We start from the raw sequence: 25,377 nt of genomic DNA, 5'->3' as shown, positions 1-25,377 counted from the left end.
GTGTTGATCCTGACAGCTAAATTATTTCCAAATTCAGAGATCACTGTTGCTGACAGATTGGTGAAACAAGTACATGTAATTTCAGTTATGGAACACCTCTTATTTTAAAATACTGTTAATCTCACCCTAGTTTGTGTCGTGTATATTGATTTTTATAAAACCTTTGCATATGTTCCTATTTAGTTTATTATCATAATTGCACTCACTGCTAATGTATCAGTGTGAACGGGCAGATTATCTAATTATGTTTCTGTCTTTTCTCATGTCAGATTTATCCATCAGTTAAGTGGGCCCTGGGTTGTGACAAAAATGAATCCTGATGTTGGCTTTTGTGAGTAGGGTATCTAGATTTTTAGTTACCTTTAAATTCAAAGGAGTCATTTTCATTTTAAATTTGAAAAGATCATTCAATAAACCTAACCAGTTAGCTTGGATCACTTGGAGCTACAGCTGTCAGTTGAAGATTTGGGAGTGTAGCCCCAAACACCTGCATCAAACCAGCTGTTTTTCTGTAATTTCTTCAGTAACATTATGTATGGAGTTTATGTTTTTGTCTCATTTGCATCCTAGCTCTTGGTGTTTCATTTTTTCCCATTCTCATTATGATACTCTGTCTCGAGAGGTCTGTAGGCAACAACATTCATGAATGTGAAAATTCAGGAAAACATCTTTTTGTAAGAATTTTTGTATGAATGGAAATAAATAATGCTTGACATACCTAGTTGGTTGAAGAAGTTGATGTCTAACTTGCAGAGAAAATATATTCAGAACTATTAGTCTTGCAAGCTATAATCAATTAGATTATAGAGTGCACAAGTTAGAGGAAACAGCTTATTATGAGAAAGCAATAATTCTGATATCAAAGATAAATGCTTCGTCTTACTGTTATTTTGCTAGGGGAAGGAGCTATTCTCAATTTGCTGATATGGTGCACAATAGTGGAGTTGTGGTATGGGACAAGCCTGTGAGTGTTCCTGGTGATCTTGAAACAAATGTTTCATTCAGTCAGCTTTATTCTTAGCTTTCATCACAAACTAAACTAGACTTTTTTTTCCTGTTTTAATTAACTCAGATAACTTGTATTTTCTTCATAAGCCCAGTTTATTTTTTGTCAGAACTTCTTTCAGGTATCATTGAATTCTGAGCATTCTTGGCATTTTGTTCCTTGTTCTCATGTCGGAGATCCTCTAGGATATTTGTCAGCCTGTGGGGAGTAGCCGATTATATATTGGAAAAGTTCTCCCTAGTTGCATTTGCAGTTCAGTAGAGCCCTTGATTTGAGCTGAATGATCATCGTTGATGGGAGCACAGGTTGAACATGACTTTCAAAAGTTGATGGGACCAGTGTGAATTCAGGAGTGACCGCTAGTCTGGTGTCAGGAGATGCTACAAAAGATGTGCAGGAGAAACTGGGGTTGTATTAAGGTGGTGATTTTTAACCACAGATGACTTAGAAGGGGTCTGTCATGAGAAATTAATGAAAATAACCCTGCTGTCAATGGGCTTTTGTTCACTGTACAAAGGTCCACGCTTCCACTGGAAAATACTTTGAGATATACTGATGGGAGGAGATAACATTGAAAATCATTATACTAAATGATTAATGGCACTCTGAGGCTCTAGTCACATTGGTTTGGCTATATTAATCACAAATTACTTTATTTCCCACCCCCATTTTTTGCCAGTGCATCCAAGGAGAGGTAATGAAAATAAACAGCTGAAAGAAAGGTGTTGGTGTGTTGAAGATCTTGGTCAGCTTCAAGACTCTAGCTGTAGTTATGTTGGTTTTGTGGTAAAGGCGAGTCTTCTGGACTTGGATCTTTTCCCGGCAGCTTGTTGCTTGTGCTCAGCTGCTGGCAGTGTCATATTTGAAGGTCCTGGAGAGCACTGATGGAATCAGGAAGGCTGCTCATTTATGCCTATATATTGAAGAGTCTGTCTAGCTACGTGGATACGCTTGATGGCATGGTACCCCATGAATAAAAAAAATCCCATAAATAAATAAAAACTACCCCTCTGTTACAGCCCTGTGCACTTACTGTGGGCTTTTTTTTTTTAAGCAGGAAAATTCTATGCAAGTTGCATAGGGTTAATTTAAGTTTTTTGTATAATACTGAGTTTTCAGAAGGTTGCGTGGATCACAAATTTATACCTGAGTAAATTTAGGGTATGCCTTTGGAATACTCTGACTTATATTTTGAACTTAAATCCTTGATAGTTCGTGCCTACTTGCAGTTTCTTGTTACTTAAATGAACAGTACCAGAAATGAGTAGCCAGTATGTTAAGATTTGCTCTGTATTTCTTTATGATTATCTTTGGCAACACACGTGTATACTTTAAAGGCAGAATTTTTTTTACATTATTTGGAGACCGCTTGTGTCTATATTCATTCATTATGGCAAGAATTAGATTTATTTATGCAACATTTTAAGCTAAAACAGAGTCAAGGGAGAAAATGAAATTTTTTTGTACTTCAGATCCTATATTCTGGAGTACCTTTTTTTCATCAAACTTAAAACTAGCCGATTTTGAAGAAGGAAAGGTGCATTGCAGTTACTCTAGAAGGAGGGATCATTTCTGCTGGTGCAGTTTAGAAGGTCTGTAAAATGGAGGATTGTACTTGCACGAGGAACTTCTAGCTAAGAGATGGTGCGAGTAGAGAAGCTTTTGCAGCTATAGCTGTAAGGTACTAAATGTTTAGAAGGGGAGAGGAGTTCAGGAGCTCCTAATTTCATACGGCATTCTGCTTCTTTTGCTAATAACCCACTCATCCTCCCAGAGCCTCACTCATTTGCTGCAAGTCGCTATGAACTCAGAGATTTTTACAAGAAGGACCCATGTCCTAACCTAATCTCAGTCCTAGTTCTCTTCAAATATTTATATTCATAACCTGCTGAAGTTCTGGAGCTCATAATGTATTTATTTTAAATCTCCAAGAGATTAAGCCACCAAAACTAGGAAATGTTAGACTTGGTATTTGATATTTAATGGGAAAAAAAAATTCTCACAGCTTGTTCCAACCTTGTTTGGATTTCTTTTCTCTAATCTACATGAAGTAATATAAAACTTCAAAGAAAAAGTCATTTTAAACTGTAATAGCCATCTACTAAACATAAAATCTCATTCTTCCAAATTATTTCTTCGTATTACTATGTTACACTTGCCCATAAAAATGTGTGGGTAGATACAGGTAAGAAACCAGAACCATAACACTCTTCTTGTCATCTACTTCTTGGTTCCCAGGGGCTTATTTCACATGCTTTCTGACCACAAAAAACCCTCTTTGTTCCTGTGTGTACCCTTCTCCTATCTTGGGTTTCAGCTCTGTAGTTGCTAATTTTTAAATGTGCTTTTCCTGGAACACTGCTTGTTTTTTTTTTTCGTAATAATTATTTCCTCCTATGTATCTGGTGTTCTCCATTTTTAAAAGCAATGGAGTTGACATTGATGCTCACCTGGTAAGGTACTGCATTTACTGTGAAAACTCAAAGGAGCACAATGAATATGCAACTCAGAGGGTTGTTTTTTTTTACCTCTACCTTTTCATTGGAGTGATACATTGGCAAAACATAGTTAGAAGCTAGTCTTACACCATTATTTTAGGTCTCATTTACTTTGCTTCAAAAGCAGGCTATTGGAACAGTCGTTGGATTATTTCATGCTGTTTTTCCTCATATTGCTATTGCACTATTACAAAGTTGTAAGATTTCCAAATAGGCTATTAGACCCTATTTCCTCCTGCAAAACAATAAAAGTTGAGTCTATGTCTAGTATGACCCCTGAGAGGGAAGACACTTCGATAGATGGATGAAACACATGGCAAATGGGAAGGAGATAAAAAAAAAGAAACGAAGGTGATGTTGGAGAATCTAATGTGCAAACACTATATTAATTGCTGTGGTCTTAATTATCTATTCCTACCTGCCCCATCAGGTTGTGGTACTGCACCATACACTTGAGATATTTTTAAGACAATGCTTTTTTACAAAGTAAGTTTCTTGTTGGTTTCCAGCTAACGAGCAGTCCCATCCAAACTGCAGTTCCTGCTATTATGTTGGTAGTAAAGGTTTTGTTAGCTATTCTTGAACAATGTAATAGTGTCAGAAGTATTGAAGAATGTTTCTTGATTTAGTTGATATAAATGTTTCTTCTTTATTTTTAGTTAACTAGCTTCTCTGCCTTTTACGTTTCTCAAAGGCAAATACTTTCCACGTTCAGCAGAAAGACACTGCATCATTCTACAGGCTCGCAGGCAACTTGGGCCTGCTCTGGCTTAAAGGGTGGAAATGTGGATGTACTGAAGCGTTGACCAGCTTATGTATTTCTGTACATTAGATGTGATATTTCAAATTTATTTTAAGTAAATACCTACAAAACCAGAACAGGATTACCAAGTAATTACCAGGATTACCCATGGAAAAAAGGGACATACTGTGTTTTGGCCAGCTTTTGCAGTTAAGTGGATTTTTTTTTGTTGTAGCGAGAGGTGGTCAGTCAAGAATGTTGTTACATTTATGAAAATAAAGGCCTCATAAACTACCAATGTACCTTTCTGATTTCAAATAGGCCGATTATTATTATTATTATTATTATTATTAATTTTTAAAAGTGTATTTGGATTATTGCTGTTGTGAAAACATAAACAAGAGAAAATGGAACAATTCTTGAGACAGAGAAATGTTTGCTTATGTATGTAGAACTACATACTCTTAAGAATTTTTGATAGGTCATCCTGACCCAGTTCCACTTCATAAATGTTGGTAATACAGCAAAAAAAGTTGCAGTTGTTTAACCAAGAATGTTGTTTTCTAATTAATCTGTTAATTATGTCAGTGAAACTGCCATGGTATGGGGGTGTATTTTTAATTTCTTTTTAAGTAACTTAATGCTTTCTTCTTATGTCTAGGAGACTTTTTTTTAATGCTCTCTCTCCAATTGTCTCTTGATCTATATCTATAGATATATATATTTTTAAAATGCTTCCTCCTGTGTTAGTGACAGCATGGTCATTCTTGTTTCAGTACAAGTTACCAAATCACTTTGATTACAGTACATGTCATTAGTGTTTTAAGAAATTATGTTGTATTTCTCCCCTCCTAAGTCTTCAGGTGTTGTTCTGGGCCTACGTTTGCTTGCACGGCTCTCTGGATAGCAAGACTTCTGATTTTTCTTGCTTTTTGTAGTTTGTTTGCGATTTTACTCAGCTGGTATCTGTGTCTGTCTGCTTTTGTTGCTGCCAATGTGCTAGTAGCAACTAAAACTGTTATTGTCTGTCTTCTTCAGGTCTTAAAATAATTTAATAACAGCATGCATTTGGGCTTAGCTGGTGATCATTTCAGAACCTCAAATTAAAATTTGCTGTAATTACAGCATAGCCTGTGATATGATCTCCATGTTTAAGTATTATTAATGTAATATAATCTTATGTCGAAGCATTATTAGTGGTTACTTATTAGCCAGATTTCATGCAAATACAAAGGTGGATATATTCAAGCAGATTAACCATAAAGCTGGGGTAGTACTATGATGATGGTAAGCATTGTATTATTGTAGTGAGATAATAGTTGTATGCACAATAAGCTTTAATAAAGCCTATGTGGCAGGATATCGATGTGTACCTTAGATGTTGATTTTGTTACTGTTAGGATGTGATCTTCTGAGGAGGAATGAAAAGATGCAGCCTCCTCATGATCTAAACCACTGGGGATAAATTTTGTTACCAATGATTTACAAAATTCTTTTACCGAGGAAGGAACGTAGGAGTGTTTCCCACTTTACAGATGAGAAAACTGACTTATAGTTGCTGAGTGACAAAATGATTTCACCTCTCTAACATGTTCAATAAACCCCATTTTCTCTAGTCCCCACTGTGTGATTTGGTAGCAACTAAAAGCTGCAGCCATTGCAGTAGCCTCCTGATTTAGGACAGGAGAAAACAGTTCTCCTAATCCCAGAGGAAGGTTACAAACCCTCCCGAGTTCTCTAGCAGCAGCGTGCTGCTCAAGTGTGGTTTCCTCATATCCAACATGTAGCAGGTAGGGAACAGTTATGATTTATGAGGCCTGTGTTCCCATGGGCAGATACACTGCCTGGGCAATATTGAATATATATATTAGTTCATGTCATATTAGATAAGTGTCAATGTAAGAGTACCTGTTCTGTGTGCATTTTCTGTGAATTAAAAAGTGTTAACAGTAGCTTCCTGAAAGCTTTCAAGAGTGTGACACAGCCAGAGATTTATGATTTCCTTGTTCTTGCGTGCTATGTAAATATGATAAATGGGCCTTCAAGGAGCTGAGAAGACATTTAAGAAAGAAAAAAAAAGGAAAGCTACTGACCTGACTTTGAAGAAGCTCCTGACTGGAGGGAAATCTTAGTGAGATAGGGAAATGAAAAATTAATGGAGACTTGCATGTGGTATGTTTGAGACAGCAAGTGTATTGCTCGCCAGGTTATTTAGGCCTCAAGTGACTCCTCGTGTATGTATGTACATAACTTGAACCCATTTTAAATATGCTAGTTCTTTCTTCCTCACCCTTCCAAAAATAAAGGTCATATTTAAGTGGTTAGATTACTCTGTTTCAGGTTTGAGGTTTTTTCTCCTATTTCATATCACATAAAGGCGTGAAATCTTCCATTTGACTCATTACCTTTATTTAGTAGTTAGTCTGGCTTTACGCAAGTTCCTTTGGACACGTTTGTTGACGGCTTCCTCTTTCTGACTTAAGGGTAAAACACTCATGGAATGTAACAGCGAAGGAGGCTCCTGCTCCAGTTAGTTTGCATTGTATGTGCTGTGGGAGACAAAAGGCTCTGTACGGGCTGCTTCCCTAGTCATGGCATGTGATCTACATTTATCCACAGGAGTCTTTGTTTTAAATTTTGGTTTAAGTTGGTGTTAAATTCAAAGATTCAGAGACTACCTGAGAACTGTGATCTTGTGGCCTTAAAGGTTAAAGGACCTTCAGAATGCTTCTCCCACATTTTTTTATTCAGTACAGTTATCAGCATGGAAAACTTTGCTTGTAGCACCAAGGAGTTGATGTGAAAACATAATGATGGGGACAAGAAAATGCCTGCATGAGGTTAGGGGTGATGCTTTGTCCTTCAGTTTCTTGCCTTGAGTGGGTATGAACGGGAATGACTTTCCACTGAGAAGGATCAGGACCAAGGAAGGTATTTTTCCAGGTCATATTGAGAAGAGGAGATGACAAGTTCTAATCCCTCCGTATTGTTGGCTTTGTTGAAGATTAAAAGTGTAGTTTTAAAGTCATAAGTGTGTATAGGTCACAGTTCTGGAGTCACGTGAAGACAAGAGACTTATTTTCCTTTCAGATAACGTGTATTTCCATGAGTCATAGAATTAAACAAAATTTGACTTCTCTCCCCCACCCAAAATCTTTTTTTGTCTTAAACCTGACTGATTTGGCTCCCTAAAAAAAAATTTGGCTCCAATGGAAACTCTCCTTGCACTTGGATCAAATGTTAGGGCTCCCCTCTGTGGATTTACTGGCATCAAGCGGTTGGGTTGAAGGCAACCTCTCAGTGAGTGGAGAAGGATCTTCTATAGAACCACCTGTTTTCACAAAGCACATATGGATTTCATATCTATGTTACCTCTACTCTTTCATCAAACTTGGAAGTTGGCTGTTGGGTTTAGCCACTGCTAGGGAGGAATATAATTGAAGTGCGATTCCATAAACTTCATCTCCTTTAGGAAGCTATGCTCATATAAATATATTTTTTAGTGCTTGTTATGGCCAAGACAGCTTGCAAATGGGGATAGCAGGGTGGCAGGGAATGGATGCAGGTGCTGTTGTCTGGAGCAGTGGAGAGGCTGGAGAAGGAGCTGAAGCAGTCACTTTGGCAAGCAGTGCTGGCCTGTGTAAACCTGGGCTGTCTGAAGGGAGGAGCTCTGCTTCTTCTGTGCCCCTGAATTGGTGTGTTTTGTAATAATTTCAAGTGTTGCAGGTCATATTTTTTTACTTCTTTTATGAGAGTACAACTTTTGAAGCCTGTTTTTCAGGGGTAGGCCATGAGCATTTCAGAAAGTGCCACATATGGCAAGAAGGTAAATTCAGTCTTGCTGTGGAACTTGGACTTGATTGTTCCTCTTCTGTTAGCAGGGGTCAGAGCTTCTCATTATTGCTTGTGAAAGATTTGAGCACCCTTTACATTTGTGCCTGCTTCGCTGGACCTCGTTGACAGCCTGTACTTGCCGCATCTTCAGCTCTGCCTTAAGTTTTGAACTGCTTAACTCTGTCTTGGGCTGTGCTCATACTATACGTCTAAAGTGCAATGACTAGTGTAACATCCCTGGGTTACTGCAATGTTGAAAGGTGTTTGGCACTTGTCTGGTCTCCAGGACTGGGAATAAAGGGTTTTAAAACCTGCAGACTTTGAAATCTTAACCAATGTAGGGGAATTGTATTTGTCAACACTTATTACAACCTTCTTAATGCTTTCCTGAAATCCGTGTGATTTCAGGATTAGGCACTGTTGGACATAACTGAGGATGTGAGAGTTTGTAATTTTGTCAACAGTAAGAATTGTTTGATCCGACTCCACCAAAAATATTCTGTGACATAATACCTCTGAAATGACTTGGGGACATAAAAAATTACATTGCAGCATGAGGATTGCTCTGAGTAAAGAAAATGCTGATTAACGTGTGGGGTTTAGCTTTTCTTTATTTTTCCATTTTCATGTCTTCTTCTCTAGGAATGTTTCGGAAAAATGAAGATTTGACCCCATCCCAGAGGTGCTTGGCTGTAAGGTAGGCTTCCCCACATCTCAGAGTCTGGTCTTGGGGCTGGGAGGAGCTGCTGTTTTCTGTGTTTTATTAATGCCCTGTGGAATTGCTGCAGTTCACATTCAAGACAGAGTTTACAAACTCATGTAAAACAGATCCATGTATTTTATATTTGTAGCTTAATTCATACATCTGTTTTCCTGGAATATATCACTAGAAGTAGGTTTTTATACTTTTTTAAGAAAAATATTCGGAGTTCTATACGTTCTATGCAAATTAATGCCATAACAGACGGGAGACTAGTTAACATTTAGTACACATATAAAGTAGCTGGTGAAAGAACATGCTTGTTTAATTCTGTTTTTCAGTATTTAACTTACATTTTCTGCTCTCTTTATTCAGGAGACTTGAAAATAGTATGTTGTCTTGGGCAAAACAATCTTGACTTGAATAATTTTCCTTAACTGGAATTATTGCCAGTTAACACAAACTTTTGTTTACTGATTCAGTTATTGAGGGGGAAAAAAAGAAAACATAAACAGTTGAACAAGCACTTAGGGAAACACCCTTCCTTCTCCTTCCCCAGGCTCAGCTTCAGCCAAACACCTCTAATGAGTGAGGAGAGAGGCACCAGAGTTCAGGAGATCTGTTTGAAAATGCTCAGTGTGGATTGGAAGGAAATACTATGTATAGAATGTTTTAAGCTGTGATTGCGAAAGACACACAAACTACTTTTCTGCATGTGGTTTTTACTGCAGTTAGATTAAGCAATGACATGGGGTATGACTTTTCCTACGGTGGAAATTCTGTAGAACTGCACACTCCATCTCACAAGTTGCTTGTCTTTGAATTACAGACGCATGCCAAGTCTACTGGAGTATTTAAGTTACAACTGTAATTTCATGGGTATCCTGGCAGGCCCGTTATGCTCTTACAAAGACTATATTACTTTCATTGAAGGCAGATCATACCAACTGCAACAGTCTGAAGCAAATGGGAAAGAAGATACAAAATATGAACAAACGGATCCTTCTCCAAATGTAAGGTGTATGACTCTTGCAGTGCCGATGCTTACATGATCATTGCATGGAAAGCTTGGTTTGCACTCTCCATTTACAGGTGTAACTTTCGAGCTCTATCTGGAGTTTGTTCATCAACACTATAGTTCCCTGTTCAAAAAGTTAAATACTTGCTTTTTTAAGGCAGGTTTTCTCCATGGTTTCCAGTCTGGCTTTTGTGGATAAAAGCAAATTAAATTGGAGCTTCCTAACAAGCTTATATGGTAAAAAGCCATCTTTAAATTAAAACAGCTCATGCATGTTTCCTTCAAAGCATATACGGTGCATTAAAAAAGTCCTGGTAAGGACGAAATTTGTGTTTTGTCATTTGAAAGCTGGTGAGACTTTAAAGTTCCATGAACATTCTCAAATTCTACTGTTTTTTAATGTCTTCTTGCAGCAAGTACAAAGCATGAACTTGTAACAAGCTGAAAAACACTAACAGTTTCATTTTTCTTGCTTTTATTCATGTATAAAAGATGGATTTTGATCTGCAGGCATAATAAAAGATGTACTAGACATAAAACTATGGCTAGTAATCCATACAACATAATTCTTGTCTTTGTTTTCTATATTGGAAAAGAGACTAAATACATAGAGAAGAAAGTCTAGTTGATCATACCTTACAGAGATATTGTATGGCCTGAATTAAAAGCTTCCAAAGCTTGTTGCTTTTTAAATTTAATCCAATTAGTTGAACGCTTGGGTACTGAATATTATCTTTTCATTCTTTTCATGTTTTCTTAAATAGGAGTGTATCAGACTTCTAAATTTGTGTGCGCCTAACAGAATTATTACCACACATAAAAAGCAGAATTACCATGGAGTTGACTGGAACACTTCAGATCAATGGCTTTTGCTAATTCCAGCACCAACTACCTGTTTCTGCTTATCTCGTGGGCCCCCAGCTGTTTTTGGGGCAGATGAAGGCACTCCCATGCGTAGCTGCTTGTCACGTCCTACCATCTGGATGTTCTCTTCCCCACAGCTGGGCTAATGGGCAGCACTTCCCAATCAGTTGTGTCATTTCCAGCCACTTCCATCCTTGGAATGTGGATGAGGACTCTTTGCACGTTCCGTTCTACCCATCTTGTGTGGTTGTAGTAACTTGCACCACAGGAATGTAAACTAGTGGCTGGAGGGTGAAAACATTTTAAACTTCTCCTTGTATTGGTTAAGTACCTGAGCTCCTAGAAGTGTCCTGTGGAGCAATTTCTCAGGAAGGGAGAAGGGCACAGAGACCTCCTGTCTCCTGGCATAGATTAGCACCTCATACTCCTTTGGTCCAACACTGGTGTGTTGAATTGACAACATGGCAGAGGATTATTTTGTTTTTAAACATTGTGTTGACTCAGCACAGGCATCACATCTTATGTACTACAATCTGATTTTTACAGAAAAATATTGTAGTAAAATTATTGCAAATAAATGGAACTAAGCAAGTCTGCCAGTATCAGTGCTTCTGGACACGCATCTACTGGTTGCCTGGCAGGACTTCCTAGCTTTTTACCATGTAATCTAGCTAGCAATCTGAACAAAGCCAGTAGAACTCAGTGTAAACCTGTGATGGATTCTTCTTTCAGGTAAGCAGTTTTCCTTAAAATGAATTGCTCTCAAGATGCTTGAAACTTTTTGCGATTTATGCTGCGTTAGCTTGTGACATAAAAATAAAGAGGAGCTCTCTATGCTGTTGATGCTTCATTTCCCAACTGGTGTTAGAGAAATCTGGCTGCATTTTATAACACCAGAGAGTATTGTGTGCTTTTGGGGAAATATGGATGATATAATATAACTGCATTTGCTGCATCAATTAGAGCATTCATTGTCTTGTTCTAGAAGAATGGTTAAACATCATTAACTTCATATTAATACTTTAAATTTGTTCCTTGATTCTCATATTCAAGAAAAAAAATGTTAGGTAACTCAAAAAAATGAAATGTGATGGGGATCAGCAAACGTTACTGTAGTAGGTGAAAAAAATACCCTTCAGCTGAGTTACAGTAAGTTTAATTTCTTGTTAAGTATAACTACACAACCAAAGTAGTTCATGCCAGCCCCCTCCTCTATCCTGTGTGCTGACTGCATGATGTTAACTTGGTTTAGTATTTTTTCCGTGTTCATTGCATGTTGAATGAATCAAGTTAACATATTAAAACCTATTTCTTATATCCCTCCTATTGTGCCTTTTTGCAAGCTCTCAATTGTTGGTGCTCAAAATGGTGTCACCTCTCAGAAATTAATATCTGTGTTTGTAAGTTTCTTTTTATTGTGGCTACCCTTAAAATGCAAGATACCTATCAGCAGATATCTGCTTTCTTGCTTATTATGCAGACTCTTCCTACAGGTTATAAGGTTCTTGCTTAATTAATTACCTGTAATTTTTGCCTGAGGTACTAACCTCCTTAAAATAATACACTTGAACATAGTTCAATATTATATTGAGCTCCTTATTGATTGTTTATCAACCTAGGAGAATAGCAGATTCATTCAAATAAAAGGTTAAAAGATCCTTTTCTACTTTTTGGTATATATTTATATATATTATACACATTTATACAATAATATATTTATAAAATTCCTGACCTCAGTGACTGTTTTACCTTTACTGCTTCAACTAGAAAGCTGTTCCTGAACTCCTTTCTCTGATTCAGAATCCAGCTTTCAATCTAATTGTATTCCCATCTAATAAACGCACATTTGGGTTTGTCTTGGCACTGTCTTTTAGCTTAAGTACCTTTTTACCTTCCCAGTGTTGGCCATATAAGATATTTTTATACAGATATGCTCAGTTTTTGTTCATCAAAGCTAAATGAGCCAAGCTTTTCTCCCTTTTTGTTGTAAAATAAATTCTATGTTCTACGTTGTGCAAGATCAGTTATCCTGCACTTTGAGTTCTTTTAATTCCTTAACAGAACAGGTATTTTGGCGAAGTGCGGTTTTTAGGTTATTCCACAATAGCCAGGTGTTACTTTTCAACCTGATACGTTGAAAACTTTAAAGAGTGTATGAAATTAAACTTTGAAGTTCTAAATGAGTTAACTTTATCCTTGTAAAAACTGACCGACCTTCCTGTGCATCTGCAATTGAGTGATTACCCATTTATATCTTAGCAGAGCTTTATCAATAACCTAGTTAATTAAGCAATAGGAGGGAATTAATGTTCTACCAAATGCTTTTCTGTAGGTAATTGAACTATAGATTATTTTGGTGTCAGGTAAGGACTTCTGTTTCCATATAAATATATCTGAAACTGGAGTGCTATAGCCAAGCCTCAGGCTGTAGTTGAATCATCTGTTTAGATCAGGCCAAGTATAAACTCTTGCTGAATACGGTACGTGCTGGCTGTGGGTTCTGGGTCCTTTGCTCAGTGTAGCAGCGCTAACGCGCATTGTGCTGCGTCGTGCTCTGGTTCAGATCATTTGCTCCAGTCTGAAAATAATCTGTCATTTAAAAAAATAAAAAGGCAAACCCCTCAAAAGCTACATTTTTTCACTTCATTTGCTTTTCTAATCTGACTCACTAGAAGGAAAAGAGCAAAAATATGCAGGCAAGGTGAGGAGACGGCAGCACTGCTGCTTTGTGTTGCAGCCTGTGTTTGGATTGTCTGCCAGAAACCGTTTAAACCAGTCTCAAAACTGGTTTTTGTAATGGCAGGAGATTATCTCCATCACTGCTTGCTAAGGACACCAATATACCTGATACTGATCCCTGTAAGTGGTATCAGCATATTTGATTTGGCTTCTGGGATTTATAATTATCGAGTGAATTCATATAATTTAAAAATCAAAAAAATTCGTCACGTTGTTTCTGGATGTAGCTGCGTTTGTCCCTACATCTAAGTGTTGCTGCTAAAAAATAGTGTAGAGATATCTCAGTTGAATGCATAGTAAGTAAATTAAACCACCTTCCTCCTACAGTATTTTTGCTACAACTACAAACTGAAGTCTGCAGAGTTTAGTTTTTAATAAGTGTAATTTAGGGCAGAACCCTGTATGAGTTCATTTTAAAAAATTAAGATAAATGTTTTTGAAAACCCGTGATTTAGTTAAAAACCTTGGAGAGTTACCAAGTGTATTTTGGGTTGAATAGGCAGATTAATGATTTCAATTTACCAATAGAAAAACTGGTAGATAGTGAGAGCAGCAAAAAGCAAACCTTCAAAGAGAAGTAGTGTTACTTATAAGTTGCCAAAATGCATTTTGAGTCTTTATAGAGATCTCCACATGGAAAACACATATTTGATATGTTTGTGCTTATATTTTAAGTTGCATATTAATGTTTTAAGTAGCCTGTTAATGTTTCCAGCCTATAAATAGTATTTCTCATGCTTAAATTGAACATGACTTTAATTTCTGGTTTAGACTTTGACGTTAAATCCTTGCAGCTGTCTTCAGAACTTTGGGATGAAGCCTTTTGGTATTTACAAATATCCATCTTTTGCATGTATCATATATTGCATACCCAAATTAAAGATTCATTAATGTTACTATAATTGGTTTTCTGAACAGTCATTTCTGTTTAAATTCCTTAAGAAGTTTAAGCCAACTGAACTTTGCTCTGGTAAAGAAAGAGATGGATTAATACCTGCTAGAAAAACAAAGGAACGCTTTTAGAAATTTAATAGCCTTCACTTTTTGAACTCTTGTAATAGAGTAAAATATTAAAATGAAGTTTATTAGAAAGCAAGTAGAAATAAATATTTAAACACCACCTTTATCTGTTAATAGGATGTTTCCTCCTTAATTATCCAGCTGGTTTGTTTAATTAGCTGGGTTTTCTGATCTCTGAAGTATCATCCGAGATGAGCCACATGAAAAATATGCAATAGCCAAAATTACTCTCACCGTTTATACAGCTTTTCCAAGTCTAATATTTTATCAGTTTGCACCACATCTGTGTGCCTGGGCAAATCTTGGATACTGTGTGTCTCACAGAAATCTGTGTTTTCAGCTGGGCGCTTAATGTTCCATTCTGTATCATGGAACAGAATTACTCTTTATTTTGGAAATAGGTGTGTGAAGCTACGCTCTTAATTGAAGGCGAGATGTTATCTTTAAAAGTATGGCCAGGTATAATGGAAGCAGGATGGACAGAAAAAGGATTGTGGTTACCTTTTTATTCTGATGCTTCGAAGAAGAACAGCTCGATTGATTGTTTACTTGCCAAGTTTAGCGTTTGTAGAATTGTAATGTAAATTAAAATTTTAATGTTTAAATGTAATTCAAAACTTGAAAATTACATTTAAGTGTATTAGTTCTCAGATTTTCGTCGGTGCTTGGTTAGTACATTACCTTAGAAACGTGCACAGAACTTGCACTTTGGCGTGCGGATGAGACTAGCTGCTTAAAGCAGTCAATGTCATGCATTACTGCTCTGTGCATTTTATAATAGAACCTTAGAAATGTTTTCTTAAGAATACATACTCTGTAGTGTGGTGGTTATAGAAAAACTGAATTTCGAGAAAATCCGAGTCCAGGCCCTACCTGAACAATGTATTTTTACATGTCTGTGAGCATATCATTTGGCCCTTTGTAGCTTGATCGCTCCAGTTGGGAAAACAGGTCTATGTAGAACTGAGGTATTTTGGCTGTAAATTCATAAATTATTTCAGTATTCTAGTTGGTTTAGAATTTAGATATTATGTAATAATCTAACGGAGATGATTAATATATTGGGTTGGGCAGCAATTGAACTGCATTATGCTAAAGATTACCGAAAGTGAACTGAAGCTTTGCTGTTGGTTTTGGAATCTCTGCAGTAACTGTACTCATTGTGTCCTACATTGTATGCTTTGTGTTATGATGCTGTAACAACTTACTTGTGTCAGTAATTTGACAATGAAATAAGGAAAAAAAACGGAGTTGCAAAAGATGTTCCCATTATTAAAAGGGTTTTTAGAGACTCACTGTAGTCAGATGGGATTTGCTGTGTTTGCCAGAAGTGGTGCTCACAACTTAATCAAGGTAACAATATCCCGTGAGCCCCTCTAAAGTGTTACCAACTATTTTAAAGTTTTGAAGTAGTATATATTACTGAAAAGTTGACATATACACATCCGTATAGGGAAGGAAGATTATAACTTGCCTTTGTTTCCGGAAGATAAACAAAAAATGAGGCTGACAAAGTCTCCCATCTTGAACTTTTCAGATAGCCGTGGCACAGAAACTTCTCATCTGTGGACTGTCCTTACTCTTCCACATGACTATTACAAAAACTTTGCCTGTGGAATACAACGTTGATGATCACTTCAGAGCTACAGCATCGTGGCCTGTGAGGTTTTTCTACCTATACGTATCTCTTATGGCTGCCAGACCCAAGTACTATTTTGCATGGACTTTGGGTAAGTATATCTGCACAAATATCTCTGTAAAAGAAAATGTATTAAGTTGCATTTGAGATGAGGCACACTAAGCACGTATTAAAAAGTGCCAGTGCCCTCTTGAGGCCTGAGGAAAACATTATTACATTTAAGTATTATGAGGTTTTGTCAAAGTATATTGAATGGTGTGTCTTTTTGAGAAACAAAACTTACCATAAATCTAAGCATAGTGTTGTATCTGAGTTGCAAATGAGATCATTGGTCTCCTGAATAAATCTGAGCAAAACATGGTGGTTTTGGGAGAGTGATAGTGTGTTAATGAGCAATGGCTTTTTTGCTTTTTAAAAGTTGTAGTAAAACTAGTCAGATGTACAATATCTGGGGTTTTTAAAATTTTTATATGCCCTTTGATTTTTGCATATCTGAAAAGTTACTCTAAGCCTCTTTCTGTGGTTAGTTATCAGTAATTTCTGTGGATACTCAAACATGAAAGAAAAATCAATGTATTGAAATTCAGATATATCATAGTAGATGGCATTCACATTAAAATTTTATGAATTTGATGGGTGACACTTCAGTTTTAGCCTTTTTTCCTAAAAATTCTAATTGAACACCCAGTCACTGAATAGGTGATACAGTTTAAAAAACGTTTTGCTTTTCACTTGGTGTTATGTGAAAAAAACCCACCCAAACAAACCCAACACACACAAGAGCTGACATCTTGGAAGTGGCTCACAAACCAGATTTCATCAGCTTCCTCCTCCTCTCCAGTTTTACATATTTGTTTCATAACCCTTTGGAGAGAGAATCTGTGGGAAACAATGCAATAAAGGAAGCCTCAGTGTAGCTGCGCAGCGTGACTCATTTACAGCTGCTGGTTTCATTCCTGGTCAGTGAATGAAGTGCTTTGAGCTTGTCTGGCTATGGTAATTCTGGAGCTTGTTGTGGAATGAAATAATTTTGAACATTGTGCTTTTATGCACCAGTATCATCGTCTGTAAAAGAGTAGGAGTCATCTGAAAAATGAATAATCTTCGTTGTTTTTTTGCCTGTAATACTTCAGATAGATTTCTCCTTATCCACTTGCTAGCAGCATAGAACGGCCACTCCTCTACTAAAATACTGAAGAAAATAAACTGTATCAATTCTGTACTTTTAGTTTGCTAAATAACTTTTTTTACCTGCTTCCTTGCACTTTATCCCATTTAAACTTCTAATCATATGAGTAGAATGTGAAGTTTTACATGCGTTTTTACTGGATGTTATGCTTTTGAGCTGTATATTGATGTTCTTGGCACTTAAGAAAAAAATTGTTAATAAAATTAAACACTTAAAATGAATATTTACTAAAATGCTGGTAAATAAAATGAGTTTTTACGCTAGCTGTAGTCTATGTACTCTGGCTAGCAAGGGGATTATGGAGTTCAAGTATTCAGCTGTTTCTAATTGAGCATAAAATTATTATCTAATGTTTGAAGTTGACAGCAGTGATATCAGATGTGTAGCAGCAAATTTCATTGCTTTCAAAAATGCTTTTTGAAATGGTTATTGATGAGGAATTAAAAATGTTATAAACTACCCTATACTAAATGAAATGTCACAGAGCCCTCTTCCAGACTAGAGGACACCTGGACAAACTGAACTTCAGGAAAGGAACTGTTTGAGTGTTTGAGTCAGTTGTTTCCTTTACTTTCCAAACACTTTGGATTAATGTCTTGAAAAAGATGTTGAGAAGAAAGGAAAATGCAAAAGATATTAATGTCTTACATCTTGCTGTTGTATAAAGTAAGTTCTTTTTAATATGGTAATAAAAACTGAGCAATTTCTGTTGCCTTGCTAGTTGTAATTTAAAAGGTGACAGTCTAATTACAGCACTTTAGATGAATTTTGAGCTAACAGAGAGGGCTCATGCCCTGGAAGTAGAGGACTGGATCTGTATTGCTTCTGCAGAGCCTTGTGCCTGCCTCGCTCCCAGTTCCTCGGGCCTCCTGTGGCCTGACAGAGGAGCTGGCATTATAGAATCACAGAAGGGTTGGGGTTGGAAGGGACCTCTGGAGATCATCTAGTCCAACCCACCTGCTAAAGCAGGTTCACTCAGAACAGATTGCACAGAATGTGTCCAGGTGAGTCTTGAATGTCTCAGAGAAGGAGAGTCCACAACTTCTCTGGGCAGCCTGTTCCAGGGCTCTGGCACCTTCAAAGTAAAGAAGTTTCTCATATTAGGATGGAACCTCCTGTGCTTTGTTCTGTACCCGTTGCCCCTCATCCTATCATTGGGCACCCACCCAAGAGGGTCTGGTCCCACCCTCTTGACATCTACCCTGAACAGGCTGAACAGACCCAGCTCTCTCAATTTCTCCTCATAAGATGCTCCAGGCCCCATTCATCTTTGTAGCCTGCTGCTGGACTCCCTCCAGTAATTCCCCGTTCTTCTCCCCATGGTGACTTATTTACCCATGTAAATGGATACGCAACTGGATTAATGCCTCATGGAGGTGCGTCCATGTTTGGGTGCATGCAGCCAAGCACCTGGCTCAACAGAGGCAATATTTGGGAAAAAAACAACTTGTTTCCTTGTATGTGGCCATCCTAATTTGATGAGTACAGCTGAGGAAATTTCAGTGCCTGAGCTAACAAAGCTGTGGCAAAGGTAGTGACTGAAGTGACAGGCGTTATTCAGCCTGAGATCGCATGTATTTTCCTGCATCGCCCAGATGATGGTAGCAGCTTTTTCTCCTGGGAAAAAAATATTGTTTGCTTCAAACTATTTGACCTTTGACATGCACTGTAAACACTTCACTTTCCAAAGTGGTGTTGACAGCGGCCTAGTGCTGTCAGTGGGAGTCTGACAAACGCTGTGTCGCTTAGTAAATGACTGTTTTCTCCTGTTGGGTTTGCAGTGCTCAGTGCGTGGTGCTGTGAACATGCACCTGCTTGAAAGCCAATAATCAATTTCTGTCTTTATGCTTTAAATGTCTCTGTTTCTGCATAACGAAGACCAAAGACCTGCATCTCGGTGCTGAGCTGCTCTCTCAAATCATTACAACCAGTCTTGATGCATCTCATTGAGTTTTTCTGTCAGATTGCTCAAGCAAATCTGTGAGAGAGAAGGAACGTCTGTACTGTGCAGTAGATATCGCTACCTTTCATTCTTTTGCTTTTATACAAGGTTTTTGTGTTGCTTGGATTATCTTCTTTTTGTTCAAGTGTCTAATACAGTGATCCTCGGTATTAAAAAATAGACATAAAATGTGATAAATATTTTGAACAGACTACATGTTGTGTGATGCACAATTTGTAATACAGGCAGTTTGTAATTTATTTCTTCTTGTTTCATTGCAGCAGATGCAATCAATAATGCAGCAGGGTTTGGTTTTAGAGGCTATGATAAAAATGGAGTTACACGTTGGGATCTAATATCAAATCTGAGAATCCAGCAAATAGAGGTTTGTTTCTGGCTCTTTCAAGTAAAATAAGTGTCCATGTAGACAGCTGCTTGTCATTTCAGTACATTTTCCTGCACATTTTTTGATAGTGTGCTCTAAGTAAAAAATGACATGTTCACACATGTCGTTAGGAAAGGATGGAAAAGAGAGGCTGTTTTGAACATGTTCTACTTGTGAATTGACTTCCAAAATATTTTGTGATTTTAACTAGTTAGGTAAATACCTTTTTCAACGTATCACAAAATTGTTTTTTTAATTTAAAATAATTTCTGTGTCAGAATTTTGAAATATTTTGTAACACTTTACAATATGGAAGTAATTAATTTGTTTTTACTTTACAGTTTTCAACAAGTTTCAAGATGTTTCTTGATAACTGGAATATCCAAACAGCTCTTTGGCTTAAAAGGTATTTATTGCTTCAAGGAAACCCTTTCTCCACTGAAGTTTCTTAGATAAATATTTATTTGAAGAAAATTTTAAGATTCAAAGCTAAATTCCACAAAGCCTCAGTTGTTTAGCAACTGCATGGAACATTCTTCTTGTAGTACTTGAATTAAAGCCTCTGAATTTAGGACTTTTAGGACTTCTCTTTTTTCCTTGCTTAGCATTCAAAGCGCGTGTTGCTGAGAGCAGCAGACAAAATGTACATCTTGGCCTGTGGAAGCTCTGCATTATTTTTAGCCACACAATGATGCAGGAACTTCCATATATTCTGCGAGACAACTTTCTGCACTCCTTCCGTAATTAGCACATGGCAAATATCAAACAATGTGCTGTCAACAAAAGTTGCAAATGAATATCCCTCAGATGCACTTATTTCCTTGTCTAGTAAATGGGTATAGTGCCGAGTGATCTAAATCACTCTGCTTTTACTGCTTTTTTGTGTTAACTTGAAAGTAAAAAAGTGTTATTGAATAGTGTGCGGCTGCTGTTTCCCTTCTCCCAGTCTCTGTGTAGTTGATGTTTTATCAATAGGTGCAAGTTTACCTGAGACCCCTATCTTGGGACCACCCAGGGGACTTTATCTCTTATTCTAGGATGGCTGGCAACAGGATGTTTCTTCCATAAAATTTCTTTACAGTGTATTCTCTTTCTTCCATAATTCCTTCCCTAAATATTCTTCTGACCAAATTAAAAATGGAAATTGAATTTTATGTGATTATTCTAGTTGTCTTAATAGGCAATAGAATTATTGGGACAGTCAGCAAGGAAGAATTGCATGATTGCAGGTATTTGGATGTATCATTTAATAAAGCAAGTAAGCTATTTAAAAATGCATTTTAATTTAGTTAGAGGAGTTTGTCAGTATTAAAACTTAATAGGAAAAGATTGTGTTTCAACAAACTTTCAAATCTCCTAAACAGAACGATTCTAAATGAAAACTTTTACTGGAAAAGAGTAACATTTCTGTGAAGAATTGAAAGAAAAAATGCAAATCAATTGCTCAGGGTGACATTAAAAGAAGATGTCAAGAAAAATTAAAGCATCTCCTTTAATAAATATTTTTAAGAACAGTTGTAGAAGAATCTTTGAGGATAGTCTGAATCCATATTGATTCTGCCACAGTGAAAGGAATAAGGGTGGATATTTTCTTAAGGTTTTGTTGCAAGTAAAAGATTGTTTTAATGATTATAAATAAGCACCATAATAGTGGTACAGAGTGTCTGTTGTATTAGCAATCATTTGGTTAGTTGCAATGCTACAGCAGTTTGAATAGAGGACAAGCTCATGTATTATTTTAAACATCCGCTTTTAATTCTTCACTTGTTTACTATTTACAAAAATATCTAAAATCTTAGTCATTTTTCTCACATGAAACACCAGAAACAGCATTTCTTGTTCTGCTACTCTCTGAAGAGAAACTGAACCATTAGAATTACAGGACTTAAACCCTAACTGTGTGTAAAAATGAACCCCTTGTAAACCACAGCTAATGGATCTACAGATCATAAAGAAGTTTAATAAACATTTAATGTTTAAATAAATACAGCAGTTCAAAGGTATTATTGTTAGAAGCATGCAAGTTAAAATAGATATTTACATAGTAGCATATATCAACAATGTATATCATCATAATGTTTCCTGACTGGGGAAGCTGTTATGTTTCCCCTCAGCCTGTTCATTCTTTTTTTTTTCCTAAAGAAAGCACATAATTCCATGTTGTCTTTGGTCATATTTGCGAACCCCCTGTGGCTCTTGTTGCTCCCTTCTGGCATCTTTCCAAACTCCCTGTTGTCTTACAGCAGACATGGTATTTCTGCTGAGACCTCTAAGGCCTTTCCCTGGCATGTTACAGGCAGAGTTGAATGGTTTGAGTGGATGAACTACCTTTCTTTCCTTTAGATGACACTCTTTCTAATACATCATAGTATCACATCTGTCTGTTCTGCAGCAGCAAGCTGCTGTTGATTCACGCTCAGCTGATACACAGTGTTTCATGCTGTTGATTCATAGTTGTACTCAGCTACACTTGTTCAGTAATGTTACAGGGATGGGGACTGTTTTTTATCTTCTGCTTTTCTTAGTAGATGTTCTATACTGTGGACCATCTTCTTGATTTCAGAACATCATTCAAGTCTGTCAAGGTCATTTTGGATTCTAGTGCTCTATGTTAAGAAAACAACACCAATCTCCTTCATTGCTACCACCTCCTCCACACTGCCCCCTGCTCCCCTCCCCCCCACCCCCCCCCAAAAAAGGAAGGGAAAGCAGGGTGGAAAAACATACTCCTCAGTCTACCACCCAAGCTAGTAATAAAAGTACAGAACGAGACCAAAGGCAGTACCTTGTTGAACAATTAATGCATCTTCCTACTTCTAGAGCAAATTATGGGTGAGATAACCTGAAGCACCCATATTTGGATACATTTTCTCAGCCTGTTATGATGACTTAGTTTGCTTTTAGGATTGTCAAGGAAAGCACTTCAACACAATTTATTATTGCCAAATCCATGGAGGAGTTTAGGCTTGCTTTTCGCTTTCTGAAATTAAAGCCCGATTATTTTTTCCAAGTATGTATCTTATCTGACTTGCATTGATATAGCTGTAATTTGGTTAGTTAATTTAGTTTTGCTAGCTTCTGAATGCTTTGCAAGGGAAGGTTGCTTAGTGAAAGTATTTTAAAACAAGTAAAGATTGGAGCCATTTATTGATGAGACCTAATTAACCACCAGTCAGTGAAATATACATTCAGAATTAATATCAGTACTAGAACGGGTAACGCTTTGTATATGTTTAATGTTCTGGTTTAATAAACATTTCTAAATGTTCTTCTGTAACTAATCCCAAAGAGTTTCAAAAAGAGCACAGGCACATACAGTCACATGTGAACTGTGTCTCCCACTGCGTGTCCATGGGACACAATCCCACTCCTCCTTCTGGGAGCGTGGGCCCCCTGCTTGTGCACCCTGCCTGGGGGAGACGTGGGTGCTCCAGCTCTACCCCATCCTGCTCATTCACACACCAGTTAGTAAAACCTGTAACGAGTTCATGCGTGTGCAGCTGCAGGGACAATGTGCCCCATGTATTGTCCACTGCACTGACAGTCCCCTCCTCGGTGTCTGCCAGGCAGGATGCTGGCTTGGCTGAGACAGAGGTTGTGATGCTGGTGGGGTGACTTCTGGCACTGCCAGGTCAGGTTTTCATGGCTAGAATTTTGCTCCAAGATGTCTCCCTGACTTGTTACACATCTTCCTAGTGCCTTTGTATTTTCTAGGCTGACAAGATTCTTTATCTCAAAAGTCTCTTTGAAATTCCCTGGTTACTGTTTCGTCTGGCCAATATTGATTTCCTCTTGGAGGTGCTCTATTTTGGGCAAATGTCCTCAGATAGTTTTGTGTACCACACATGCATGCACCTCCACCCTTCTTAGCCTCATGTTCTCATCTCAACGGGCGTTGTCAGCAAAGCCCCTTGGCAAGAGGAGAGGGCTGTGCTGGCACCCTGCACTGAGGACCTCATACAATAAAATTCACAACATCTATTTGACTTGAAAAAACTAAATTAGCAAAATACACTTTTGATCTTTACCTATTCAGATCCTGCCTTTTTACCTTCTGCTCTTTAACACTGACTGCATCATTTGATCTCAGCAACTTTTGTATATACGGAAGTTGTAGCAGTTACATTAGTAGTGAATGTTTCAGCCCTCTGTATCATTAGTTTGTTGTCTTCTTGGAATAACAGATGTGCACTCTCTTCTCTGTTGCTTGCTATGTGTGTGTAAGACCTTTTTACATACTGCTGTCTACGGCTTTTTTTTAGACAGAACTCATTTTTGTATATTAGCCTTGGATTTGTGTTCATGCTTGCTTGTGCTGTTTATTTTTGCTTCATGTTAGTGTGCATCTGTTTCCATATTTCCTATTACTTTTTGGTTTTCAGATCATTAAAGACATTAAAGAACTCTTGATGAAGCCATATCAGAACCTTACCATGTTTCCTATCATTCTTCCACATCATGATGGTTTGTCATTGTGTCATTTCATGTTGTCTTCTAGAAACTGCCTTTCTTGGATTCCTTTTTCCCTTCCTCCTTCTAGAATTCCTTACTGTAGGAGCTTGCCTAATAATTCAGAGTCTCTATTTTTAAATAGCAGAGTTCAGCATTCTCCTTATTTGATATTCTTGCATCTCTAGAGTCATTAATTGTAATTTCATCATCATGCTCACCTAATTGCCCTACACAGACACATTTTCAGCTGTACTCTCTATTACTTGAAATTGAAGGTAGTTGTTACTTTCCCCCTTCTCCTATAAGCTGATTTCATTTTATGAAAAATACATCACCACAACAGTTTGTGGGGCAGTTTGTGCCTTCCAGTGTAGCTTTTCAGATGTGTTCTTGGATGGTTCAAGATTCCTTATTAACACCAACCACCATCTTTGGATGCTTGTTTATCATGTCATTGTAAGTACCACATGTGATGGCACTGAGCATAGATTAGCACTGAGGGGTTAAATCAGGAGCTGTGTATAGCTGTAAGTATAATATTTTCTGTAAATCCTAATGTAGTGGCAACATTATTAAATAATAGTAAACAGCAATTGCATTGCAAGTGATATGTTAGAGATGAAACTGCCAGAAGTATACATGGTAGCTGGGAAGATTGTTGGTGATTTATCTGGTGTTATTTATATTGAATTGTCTTTGATTTGCTAGAGTGTGCTATGAGCGAGCCACCTTCAGCCCGACCATCCAGACCTTTATCCTTTCTGCCATCTGGCATGGCGTTTACCCAGGATATTATTTAACATTTTTAACAGGAGTACTAATGACACTAGCAGCACGAGCTGTAAGTACCAACCAAATATCTTCTTAAATGATAATAATTTTTGTAAAAGAAAATTGTTCATGTTTTGTAATCCAAAGATACACTTTACAGTTGATACACAGTCTGTCTGATAGTGGTGTTTACTTTTTTTAGTTATAAGAGCAGTGGGAAAGATTAATTATATGGAGACGTTGATTGGTGGAAACAAGCAAGACTGTACAAAGCCTGTAAAATCTTTGTAGCGTATCTTTTTTGGAAGCTCTTCCTCTGTATTAACTGATCATGTATTACTGTGCCATGCTGAACAGGATGATGTTATTTAGGATCATTTATAAAAATGTTCTGATGATGAAAAAAATCACTGAGTAGCTTAAAATTTTGGAGTCAATACTATATATTTCTGGAGTCTGCCGCCTCCCTAATTTCTGTCCAGTACTACTGTAGAGATGGTAACTAAAGAATGCTCCCTCTCAACCAGCAGATAAAAATCTCTAGTGCAGTTACTATTCAAAATCGGCCAGCCAGCAGT

General features: G+C 37.3%; 1 protein-coding gene across 3 annotated transcripts in view; it reads left to right on the top strand.

Annotated features, from left to right (window-relative positions):
* The window catches only part of MBOAT2 (membrane bound glycerophospholipid O-acyltransferase 2), a 99,054-nt gene that overhangs the window by 64,230 nt on the left and 9,447 nt on the right, over nucleotides 1-25,377 (top strand). For all 3 annotated transcript variants that reach the window (XR_014183741.1, XM_082049414.1, XM_082049415.1), the window contains exons 6-11: nucleotides 8,723-8,777; nucleotides 9,610-9,793; nucleotides 15,959-16,151; nucleotides 19,473-19,576; nucleotides 19,918-19,982; nucleotides 24,737-24,869. Coding sequence is in view for 2 of the 3 variants with exons in the window: in XM_082049414.1 (XP_081905540.1) it covers nucleotides 8,723-8,777; nucleotides 9,610-9,793; nucleotides 15,959-16,151; nucleotides 19,473-19,576; nucleotides 19,918-19,982; nucleotides 24,737-24,869 (734 nt within the window). In the remaining variant the exon portion in view is untranslated. The remainder of the gene's footprint in view (nucleotides 1-8,722; nucleotides 8,778-9,609; nucleotides 9,794-15,958; nucleotides 16,152-19,472; nucleotides 19,577-19,917; nucleotides 19,983-24,736; nucleotides 24,870-25,377) is intronic.

The sequence above is a fragment of the Streptopelia decaocto genome (assembly GCF_964273445.1).
Source record: "Streptopelia decaocto genome assembly, chromosome: 3".
Taxonomy (NCBI): domain Eukaryota; kingdom Metazoa; phylum Chordata; class Aves; order Columbiformes; family Columbidae; genus Streptopelia; species Streptopelia decaocto.
Note: the sequence above shows the minus strand (reverse complement) of the source record. Positions and strands in the feature narration are given on the sequence as shown.